Source organism: Chinchilla lanigera, unplaced genomic scaffold, assembly GCF_000276665.1.
Source record: "Chinchilla lanigera isolate Chin_1 unplaced genomic scaffold, ChiLan1.0 scaffold00067, whole genome shotgun sequence".
Classification (NCBI taxonomy): domain Eukaryota; kingdom Metazoa; phylum Chordata; class Mammalia; order Rodentia; family Chinchillidae; genus Chinchilla; species Chinchilla lanigera.
The window spans coordinates 4,007,554-4,019,356 of record NW_004955468.1 but is presented as its reverse complement, the minus strand read 5'-3'; the positions used below and the strand labels follow the sequence as shown (position 1 = coordinate 4,019,356).

General features: G+C 44.8%; 1 protein-coding gene across 1 annotated transcript in view; it reads right to left on the bottom strand.

Annotated features, from left to right (window-relative positions):
- Pdcd2l (programmed cell death 2-like) overlaps nt 1–7,713 on the bottom strand; it is a 15,838-nt gene extending 8,125 nt beyond the window's left edge. Inside the window, exons 1-6 of the mRNA XM_005400004.2 lie at nt 7,391–7,713; nt 7,116–7,282; nt 6,938–6,998; nt 4,727–5,100; nt 2,483–2,593; nt 399–547 (exon numbers count right to left, since the gene is read on the bottom strand). Coding sequence (XP_005400061.1) covers nt 399–547; nt 2,483–2,593; nt 4,727–5,100; nt 6,938–6,998; nt 7,116–7,282; nt 7,391–7,498 — 970 coding nt within the window. The 5' untranslated portion in view covers nt 7,499–7,713. The remainder of the gene's footprint in view (nt 1–398; nt 548–2,482; nt 2,594–4,726; nt 5,101–6,937; nt 6,999–7,115; nt 7,283–7,390) is intronic.
- Between the last annotated feature and the right edge of the window lie 4,090 nt (nt 7,714–11,803).

The window sequence follows — 11,803 nt, the reverse complement described above, 5'->3', positions numbered from 1 at the left end:
TTTTTTTGTCTTTTTGAGACAGGGTCTCACCATGTAGCTCAGGCTGGTCACTCTGTAGCCCAGGCTGGTCTTGAACTAGCAACGATCCTCCTGCCTCAGCCTCCCAAGTGCTGGAATTACAGGTGTGTGCTAGCACACCCGGCTGGGTTATAAATCTCCCTGTCCCTCCACTGATACCAGGAATCGAACTCATGACCTTGTGCTTACCAGGCAAGCGCTGTGCTACTGAGCTAAATCCCCAGCCCCTTGGGTTATAAATCTTAAAAAAAAATTTTAATTTCCCAAATTTTCTATAATATGCTACAGTATTTTATAATTAAACAAAAGTTTTTCATTTTAATATAATTCCAAAATAATACCAGAAATCTACAAACTAAAATTACTAAAGGGCTTCTTACCCGAACTAGCACTTCTGAGCATGCTGACCAGTGCTGGCATAAGCTGAAACTCAAATGTTCTTTGGCCACCACAGTGACTGCAGGCTGGAACCACGGAGACTTCTGGGGTAGGGCAGGTCAGAAAGAGGGGCTCTCCGCTCCAGGAATACCTAGGACGGGGAAATGAAAAACTGGAGCAAAGCCACACATGCTTAAGACACATGCCAACAACGAAGCTGTCCCCTGCAAACTTACTCTCTTGTAGAATTATTATGAGCAAATCAAGACAGCAAATCAAAATCCCCCGAGGTCAAAAAACTACTAGCAAGTCTGTAAACTACAGCAAGATCCCTGCAGTCTCTCAATGCTTGCCTTGGTCTCAATAAAGGCACTGAAGCCAATGCAGAACTGAATAAAAAAAAAGCCACACCAAAACGCACACCCAAGAGCCAGGGATTAGCTCAGCGGCACAAGTGCCTTCCTGGCAAGCGCAACATCCTGAGTTTGATTCCGGGTACCAAAAAAAAGCAGACCCAGTTCAAGGGCAGTGTAGGTGGACTGAGAACTCCACACTACTGACTTTCAGAGGAGCATGTTTTTTAGTGAGTAAATGTTTATTCCAGGTTCTACAGTTCTTAAACACATAGTTTCTGGCAAATAACAAAAGAACAAAGTTACCAGATATGCAGAGGAGGAGAAAAATTTAACACATGAAGAAAAGTAAGAAATGGAGATTGATGGCACTCCCCGCCACCTAATCCCAGCACCTGGGAGGCTGAGTCAGGAGGATTGCTGTGAGTTTGAGGTCAGCTTCAGCCATAAAGTGAGCTCAAGGCCAGCCAGAACTGCATAGTGAGACCCTGTCTCAAAAAGTTAAAAAAAACAAACCCAAAAAACAAAAAACAGAGCACTCGAGCTATGGTTCAAACCAGGAATGGTGGATCACGTCTGTAAATGCAGCACTGCGGGAAGCTGAGGCAAGATTGCAAATTCAAGCCCAGCCTGGGCAGTTTAGTGAGATCCTGTCTCAAAACAAAAAATCAGGCTAGAATGTAGCTCAGTACAAAGGCCCTGGGTTCAATACCTAATACCACAATACAAACAAAAGAAAAAAAAGAACTCTAGTATTTATTTTAAAAAATGTTAAAGATAGGGTCTCACTATACAGTTCAGGCTAGCCTTCAACTTACTATATAAACCCAGGCTAGCCTCAACTTCACTACGATCCTCCTGCCTCAGCCACCTAAGTACTGGGATCACAGGCATGCGCCACTATGCCCAGTTAAAAAAAGAAATACGGTACAAGTGGGCAGTGTATCATTTTTTTGGTCATTTTATGTTTAGAGATGAAAGTAAAAGACGCAAAGTAAAAGCATGGATAGGGGATGGAGGTGTAAGCTCAGTGGGAGATTACTAGCTAGCTCAGCATGTGTGAGGCACTGTGTTCCACCTCAACACCACCACCACCACTATCACCAAAAAAAAAAAAGGTCCGGATAAACATTAATCATAGAAAAACTAAACCAAAGAAACCTTGTGTGGCCATATTAATATCAGGCAAAATACATCCCAAGGAAGGAGTATGAACAGAAATAAGAATGTGTCATAACAGGGTGAACTTGTCAGATAAATAGAATAATTCCAAATATGCATCAAAATATCTTAAAACACCATCAAACTTCACAAGGCAGAAACTGACAGAATTAAAAGTCGAAAAAAATATATCTGCAGTTACAGGAGTTTCTTGTTTTGGTGGTGCTGGAAACTGCATCTAGAGCCTTGTGCATGAGAATTTCGGGGTTTAATATTCCTCTCTAACAATAATTGATAAACTAAAGTAATCAGTAACAAAACCTAGTTGCAACAACTGTATATTTTTTTTTCTTTTTGAGACAGGGTTTTGCTATGCACTTCAGGCTGGCCTTGAACTCATTTTGTAGCTAAGGCTGGGCTTGAACAGCGATCCTCCTGCCTCAGCCTCCTGAGTGCTGGGATTGATTACAGGGGTGAGTCACCACACCCAGCTCTTTGAGTTTATTCTCCTTCATCTCCTTATATTTGTGTTATTAAATTTCAGAAAAGAAAAAAAAAAGTTTTTCTATTACCTTAAAATCTGCTCCTGACAAACAGCAATTCTCTTCATGAATCTGTAAAACATCTGATCTCCACTTTTAATCTTGGTCTTCTCATACTTCTCATCACCACCACTTGAAAAACTAAAAAGAAAAGCACAAATCACTTGTGAGTGTGACTATCCAGATAGCTACAGTATTTAGAAAAGGAAACAAAATAATTTTCTTTTAAAAAGAAGTTTAAGGGGGCTGGGGATTTAGCTCAGCGGCACAGCGCTTGTCAGGCAAGTGCAAGGTCATTAGTTTGATTCCCAATACTGGGGAAAAAAAAAAGGTCTTAAAAAAAAAATAGTTTAAAAATTTAAAGCCAGGTGTGCTGGTGCACATCTGTAAATCACAGAGGCAGCAAAATCATCTTGAGTTCAAGCCCAGCTATAAACCAGGCATTGTGGCACACGTCTGTAATTCCAGCACTTACGAGACTAAGGCAGGAGGATCGCCATGTATTGAGGCCAGTCTGGGTTACATAGCAAGACCCTGTCTCAAGAAGAAAGAAGAGCCAGCTATAACAAGACCCTGTCTCACAAAGTCATTATGTCCACGGACCCTCTCTACACGATTACTTTCAAACATTAACATGTGTTCAGGTAATCCCCCTTGTTTTGTTTTGTTTTCTGAGACAGGTCTCACTATGTAGCCCAGGCTGGCCTCAAACTCATGAAGATCCTTCTACCTCAGCCTCCCGAGTGCTGGGATCACAGGTGTACACCACCACACCTGGCCAATCAGGCAGTCTCTTTTATTTTATTTTATTTTATTTATTTATTTATTTATTTTTTTAATTTAATTTTATTTTTTTCCAGGCAGTCTCTTTTAAATTATTCTGGTTTTTGTTTGTTTGGTTGGTTTTTAAATTATTCTGAAAAAGCCTACAAGTGAGAGAGCTCTAATAAGGAAACCAAGTCATCATTCCCAATATCATGTTTTAATTCTATCACTGTAACAATAAAAGTGATCATTCTTGCATTTTAATGCTTCGATTTATAAAGCCTTGGGCCAGGGTTATAGTTTGGCAGCACAAGCACCTGCCTGGCAAGCGCAAGGTCCTGAGTTTGATTCCCAGTACCAAATAAATAAATAAATAAATAAATTTATAAAGTCTTTCAAGATCTATTTCTCACCTGACTCCCAAAACTGATAAAATGGGAAGAGACATTTCATTATCCCTACCATTTTATAGGTGAGAATTAAGAATGTGGAAGGGCCTCAAAGGTCTTCAGCCACCTGTGAAGCCTCAGCCAAGAGTGAAGAAATAAACAGCGCAGGGCACAGTGGCACATGCCTGTACCAGCACTCAGGAGGCTGAGGCAGGAGGTTCACTGCGAGTTCAAGACCAGTCTGTGCTACAAAGTGAGCTCAAGGCCAGCCTGAACTGCATAGTGAGACCCTGTCTCAAAAAGACCAAAAAAAAAAAAAGAAGAAAGAAAGAAAGAAAGAAAGAAAGAAAGAAAGAAAGAAAGAAAGAAACAGCATTTTTCTAATTCACCTATCTCTCTCATAAAAATATTTAAAAACAGAGCAAGGAATGGTGGCACAGGCATGAAATTCCAGCTACTCAGGAGGGTGAGGCAGAAGATTACAGTTCCAGGTCAGCCTGGACAACTTAGTAAGATCCTGTCTCAAAAAAGAAAAAAGGGCTTCAGATATAGCTCAGTGTGCAGATCCTAGCTTCAATTCTTAGTACCTCAATCAATCAATCAACTAATCAATTAAGGCAGGCTGGAAATGTAGTTTAGCACTCTCCAGGTTCAATCTCTGATAAAACAAACAAACAGACAAAAAGATATTTAAAGTAGAAAATGGGGAAAAAATAAAATAGAAAAGGGAATGGTGGGCCGGGGATACAGCTCAGCAGGCACAAGGTCCTGTGTTCGATTCCCAGTACCAAAAAAAAGAGAAGGGAAGGGGGATGTAGCTCAGTGGCAGAGTGCTTGTCTATTACATGTATAAAGCCATAAATCTTGGCATCTTTAACTTTCTGCTTACCTTGGTTCTTTTTCTTGGGGGCATTTATGCACACAGTCAGGTGTTTTGAAGTTCCCTAAGGCTGGCTGACAAGGAGTGTGTGTCTGCTTTTCTTAGCCAACAGGAGTGAGGCAGAAAGGTCCTAGCACAGGAATTCTTCCTGAAAATTTCCCCAGGCAAAACCAGCGGGTACCTGGGGGGGGGCGCTTCCTGAACCAAGTCATCTCTCAGCCTCAGCACATACTTCCTCACCTCTGGGAAAGCAACTGCTCCATATCAACCCCTTCTCTTTGCTGGTAGTCCTTCAGAAGGGTGTGGGCATGCTCTAGACTAGCAAAGTCTCTGTAGTCATCCTCATCTACGACACAGATGTAGTAGGGCAGGAACTGCAGCATCACAGCAGAGGCGGCCATCCCTTCCGCTGGAGGCGCAGAATGAGCAGCAGACAGGAAGGTGTCCTGCAGATGGAGGTCTTGGAGCTGGGCAGTCCAGTCTACATCTCTGGCACTGTTAGAATCATTTCCAAAACCCAAAGTAAGGTGTGGCGGAGGCATCTCCTCACTGTCACTTCCCCAGTCATCTGTACCTTCACACCAGTTCTCAGCGGCAAGGTCATTTTCCTGGTTCTGGAAGAATATCCAAAGCATAAGGTCTAAGCATTTAGGTAATTTCACCTATTCCTTTGGTTCTACTCACACATCCCTTCACCTTCCTGAGGGAGCTTTCACGCCAGCCCTTTCCCCTCTGCACACTCCCATTCCACTTCCTGCACGCATATCTACTCAAAAGCCTGTCGGAGGGAACTTCAATTCTTGTCTTTTCAGGGGCAGCATGGCAGATGCAATACATGGTTTCTTCAACCATGAAATTCAGAATCTTTTTTATGTGTTTCATGTATTGCACAGAAGAATATTTTCCAGACTTCTTGACAACTAAGGTTTCAGATTTGATCAGGGGATTGCTAAGCAAGTCCACCAGGAGGAAACAATCTTGAGACAGAATGAAGTGGAAAGAAATGCCATGAAGCAAAATTGAGGCAGCAGACCAAGGCTCAACAACCAACAGTTCTGCTGTCAAGGGCAGCTTCCAGTTCACAAGATTGCACTTAAGCTTCCTGACTGCACAAGACGTAGTCTGGAAGATGGGTTGGTTCTGAGGCGTTCTGGAGGTCATCCCTGGAATAGCCTCCTTCAGCCTATTTAAGCAGTTAATAATCACTTAAATACTTGTGTTACATTTCTCAGATGAAGAGTGAAAGTGTTTTCCTACTACCTGCAATTGAACTCTGAATCCTTGTTATTCCTTGTACTGCTAATATGATGCCCAAAACATATACTCAATGTACAGATAAAGAGACCTTGACAGCCTAAAGGAGGCTGAATTTTTTTTTTTTTTTTTTTTTTACCTGTATCAGTAATCGAACTGACGACCTTGCGCTTTGCCAGGCAGGTGCTGTGCCGCTAAACTAAATCCCCAGCCCCCTTTTTTTTTTTTTAAAGGAGGCTGAATTTTGTTGTGTAGTTACCAACCCCTTGACTTTTCAATTCAATAAACTTGAATTTTGGGGCTTGATATAGCTCAAGGGCACAGTGCCTGCCTGGCCAAAGTGAGGTACTGAGTTCAATTCCCAGTTCCAAAACAAACAAACAAACAAAAACACTTGGATTTCATCTTCTTAAATGTGTTTGTCATAAAGGTACATATGAGCCAGGCACGGGGGAAGCTGAGGCAGGAGGATCACCACGAATTCAAGGCCAGCCTGGGCTACATAGTTCAAAGCTACCCTGAGCTACAGAGGGAGTCCCTGTCTCAAACAAAACAAAACAAAACAAAACAAAAACAAAGGTACATGTGTTCATTTCACATTAACTACATATAACACATATATGAATTACACACAACCATACACATGTACACAGCCATGCATTTTCCCAGCAGAAAAATAATCAGTAAACTACGTGTCTCAAGACGTTCAGGGTGAATGATAAGACCTCAGAAAACCTTTTATGGTTTCGAAGAGAAAAGCCCATTGCTATTGTACTTCAAAAACCAAGGTTTACAGCCTGGCGTGGTGACTCATAGCACTCCTGAGACTGAGGTAAAAGGATGGTGGGGAGTTCGAGGCCAGTCCCGGCTGCATAGTGAATTCAAGGTCAGCCTGAAGTACATATAGCGACACTCTGTCTCAAAAAGTCAAATGAACAAAAACCTGCATCTTAAAAATGTGTCTTACAGCCGGGCGTGGTGGCACATGCCTGTAATCCCAGCACTCCGGAGGCTGAGGCAGGAGGATCTTTGCGAGTTCCAGACCAGCCTGGGCTACAAAGTGAGCTCAAGGCCGGCCTGAACTGCATAGTGAGACCCGGTCTCAAAAAGACAAAAAAAAATTGTCTTAAACGACACTATGGAAAATATCCTCTACTGTATTGCAGCACAACATAACATGCCATCAAACCACTTTACCTGAGCGTCCTGTGTCTCTCTCTCTCGCACCTCCAGACACTGGGAGCGGAACACCTTCCAGCTGCGGAGCACAGACACGGCCGCGAGTGCTTCACCCCGAGAACCCCGGCCCCGCGCGCCTCCCCAGCACCGCCCCCTCGCGGTGACGCCCGGGCGCCTCCCCGGCTTCTCCGCCTACCTGCGCGCCCCGCGGTCGCCGCACCCGGGGCGGGCGCAAGCGAACACGTGCAGCTGCCGATGAAACGGGGAGCCCTCCAGGGGGCAGTACACCTGCACGACCAGGGCGAGCGGCTGCCTGCAGCGTTCGCACTCCGGCTTCGGCGCTGCTACTCCGGGAAGGACGTCCTGAGGAGGGGGTGTGAGACGCTTCGGACTCGACTGTACACCAGGACCCGCCCACTTCCTGCGTACCCTTCACCAGCGCCCGACCCTGGCTGCGGGCCCTGTCCTCACCGGAACGCCGCCCAACTTGCTAGCAGTCCAGGAGCTCGGCCCTGTGGGGTTGCCGCGCACCGCCACGTCCCGAAGCCCTAACAAAACAGGCTTCCGAAAGGCCGCCATGACAGCCAGGAGCGCACGTGAAAAGAAAAACTACGGCAGCCGGGCGGTTGCACCTCTCTGCGCACGCGCACTGTCTGTCGCACAGCGGGGGCCCCGACCCTGCTTAGGATCCGCCAGGGGTGCTGAAGCTTAGGTTTACTGTACAGTGCTTGGACTTGGTTTCCCGAATGTACAAACAGCCGATGTCATGGTTTGGAATCAGAGATCTCCCAGGAATTACGTGCCTTCGAATGTCCTGCGAAAGGAAACACACAACAGGGACTGGGGATTTAGCTCAGCGGCACAGCGCCTGCCTGGCAAGCGCGGGATCGTGAGTTCGATTCCCGGTACCGTAAAAAAAAAAATAAATAAACAAAAAAACCCCAAAACAAACAAACAAAAACCACACACCATGTCCTATGAAATCAGCCTAGCCAAAAAACAAAAATTTTAGGCGAGATAATGGCATCTACAGACAACAAAAGGAAAACAAGAAATTTGAGAGGTAAGCCTGGCGTAGTGGCACACGCCTGTAATTCCAGCACTCAGAAGGCTGAGGTGGGAGGATTAACACGCGTTCGAGGCCGGCCTGGGCTACCTAGTGAGTTCGGGGACAGCCTACTGCTAGCAAGTGGGCTACGTAGCGAGACCCTGTCTCAAAACAACAAAATCCAGCCAGGCGTGGTGGTGCATCCCTGCAATCCCAGCACTCCTGAGGCTGTGGCAGGAGGATCGATGTGAGTTCGAGGCCAGCCTGGGCTACAAAGTGAGCTCAAGGCCAGCCTGAACTGTATAGCGAGGCATGGTCTCAAAAAGACAAAAACAAAAAACCCAAAACCCCAACAAAATCAAGAGGTATACACTTAAATGCATACAGACTATATGTGTGTGTGTATATGTGTGTGTGTGTGTGTGTGTGTGTGTGTGTGTATAAATCTGGGTTTGCTATAACAAAAAGGAGTGTTGTCAGTGCAGTAAAATTTGCCCTGAGTTGGTAATTGTTAACATTTCATGCCAGATATAGGAGGTTTATTTATTATACTCGTCAACTTTTTTTTTGAGGCGGGGTGCTGGGAATCAAACTCAGGACCTCGTGCTTGCCAGGCAGGCTCTGCACCACTGAGCTGTATCATCCCAGTCCCTATTCAACATTTATGTGTTGGTAATTTTCCATAATAATTTTTTGTGTGTGTCTTTTTGAGACAGGGTCTTGCTATGCAGTTCAGGCTGACCTTGAGCTCACTTTGTAGCCCAGGCTGGCCTCGAACTCACATCGATCCTCCTGCCTCAGCCTCCCAAGTGCTGGGATTACAGGTGTGCGCGTGCGCCACCACGCCCGGCTCCATAATAAAGTCTTCACATGCCTGTGGGACAGCATCAATCAATTTGAAAAGCATTATACTAAAGGAAAGAAGCCAGACAAAAGGCTGTGTTCTGGGAAGGGCAAAATTTAAGTATAAGAGAACAGATCAATGGTTCCCAAGATTCAGGGTGTGGAGATTGATCACAAAGGGGTGCCATGAACTTTTGAGGTGAGGGCAGGCTAAATATCCCCGTTGTGATCACTGACTATATACTACATTTAATATTCAGAATTGTTTACCAAAGAAAGGTGAGTTTTACTATATGTAAATTATACAATAAACCTGACATTTAAAGAATTTAGAATTTAAATTGTGGCTGAGTGTGCTAGCACACACCTGTAATCCCAACACTCTAGGAGGCTGAGGCAGGAGAATTGCATGTTCAAGCCCAACCTGGGCAACTTGAGACTCTGCCTCAAAATAAAAAATAAAAAGGGGTGGGGATGTTTCTCAGGGCAAAGGCCCTGGGTTAAATTCCCAATACCACAAATAAATAAGTAAATAAATTTAAAAACATAAATTGCAAAAGCAGTATTTAAAGATTCCTATCATGTCATGTACATGAAACGTGTTATCAAAGACTTACACATCAAAGGAAGAAGCACCAGTCTTGTTATGCTTGGTTCCAGCCCCAGCTACCTGGAGATGAAACCAGCCACCAGACAACCTTAAAAGGCTCTGTCAAGTCCCAATATTAATGTTCACTTGGTTCTAGCCAAAGAGGGATGAATTAACAAATACATATTATTATTTTACCTAATGTGACCCAAGATATAGACAGATAGATCCTGTGATTATATATATGTATATATAAAATAAACAACAAAAAACCCCAAACAAGTAAAAAAAAAAGAAGGGGTATAGCTCAGTGGTAGGGCAGTTTAGCTTGCAAGAGGTCATGGGTTCCACCACCAACACACACAGAAAATGAAGGAGGTGGGTCACTGGAGCCCACAACAGAGCTTGATGGTCAAAGAATGTCTGCTACCTCTACAAAGATCAGGAGGAAAGGGCACTCACATTTGGAACCAAAATATATTAAACATACACAACAAAAAATCAGAAGAAAATCTCCAAAACAAAAAATCACTGCACCCATAGAAAGTGCCAGTATCTGAGTATATTTTTAGTGGACATTCATGAAGGGGTGGTCACTTTCTATAATTAGGGTAACCCTCACTCTGAGTCCTATAGGTGTTTGCCTTCCTCCTCCTAAGAGCAGAAAATACCAATCCTGGCTGTCCCTGTTTTGAGAAAGGCATGTAACCAAGCTAGAATGTAATTCAGAAGTGGGTGGCCCCAGCTGGGCATGGTGATGCACGCTTGTAATCCCAGCACTTGAGAAGCTGAGGCAGGAGGATGGTTGAGAATTCGAGACCAGCCTGGGCTACAAAGTGAGCTCAAGGCCAGCCTGAAATGCATAGGGAGACTGTCTCAAAAAGAGAAGTGGGTGGCCCGGGAGCAGATGGGGCAAAGGCAGTTCTGCTGAGTGTTGGGAGCAGCAGTTTCCCCACCCAGACCATTCTAGACCATGATCTCAGGTGTGGGTGCTGCAGCCTAGCGTCTAGCCTGCCCATCAGTGCTGACTGTTGACCCTTTTTAGGTGGCACTCGAGACTGAACTAGGGCCTCATAAGTGCCGGGGAAGTGCTCTTCTACTGAGCTGTATCTCCAAACGTCCTTTTCTTTTGTTTACGGGGGCTAGGTCTTATTGTAATGCTCAGGCTGGCCTCAAACTTTAGATCCTGTCTCCTCAGCTTTCTAAGTAGATGAGATTATAGGCCTGTGTCACAGTATCCAGCCTGTCCACTGACTCTAAATGAAAGTCAAGGCACCCACTCGGGACCCCCGTCTTGGTGGGGGGATAACAGAATTATAGGCAATCAGACAGGGCTGGGGCTGGGGATTTAGCTCTGCAGCACAGTGCCTGTCTGGCAAGCACAAGGTCATAAGTTTGATTCCTGGTACTGGAAGAAAAACAAAAAAACAAACAATCAGACAGGGCTAGACCCTTGAGAGGTCAGTGCAGAAGATAACTGTGGCTGGAGGCACATTCACTGAAGGTCAGACCTCACCACAGATTAATAACACCCCCCACATATTCCAAACAGGCATCCATCACCTTGGGTAGGGGACAAGCTCCCTGGCCTCTCCCTTCCAGGAAGTTCTTGTTCAATCCATGTACACTTGCTTTGTGACTTCCTTCCCCATGTAATCAATATTACCTAAGCAACTATACTTGTAATCTTGCTGGTTGACCATAGTTTTGCCCCACCTTATAATTTCTCATTGGATCAGTGTTACTTCAGTGACTATACTTGTAATCCTATTAACTACAATTCTGTCCCACCTTATATGTACCTCACCTTTTAGTTTTGCTCTATAAAACTCCCTTGAGAAGTAGGGTCCCATGGCAACCACTTGGGACCCCTTCCGTCCTTCTTAGCAGCTTTCTTTTCCCAAATAAGTACTTCCTACTCTTAAAACCTTTTAACTCTCAGCAATCCTCCTGCCTCAACCCCTAGAGTGCTGGGATTATCCACCACCATACCTATTCATTATCTATTATCTTGAGAAGATATAAAGGCAATTAATTATAAAAGGAAAGAATTAGTGAAGTACCTGGTCAGAAGATGAGACATACCCTTGTCATGACCAAGAATTCATGTGAAATAGTCATAATCTTACTGTGCTTTGAAAAACTATTCAGTGAGCAGAACAGGTGATCTTTCGGAAGTCACAGAGGCAAGGCATGGAAGGAAGTCGAGCTGGTATCTGATTAGAGGCCAAAATGCCCTCCTGACTGCCTGTGTCCCAGCCCACCCTGTTCTCTCGTGTTCCACCCTAGGCCTGCTCACCACTAACAGCCAAGTGTGAGCTGAAGCATACTGTTCCTCCACTGGGCGCTCCGGCTGCCATGTGAGCCCCCTCTTAGGAAACAGTAAGAAGCCGAGCCCACGCCC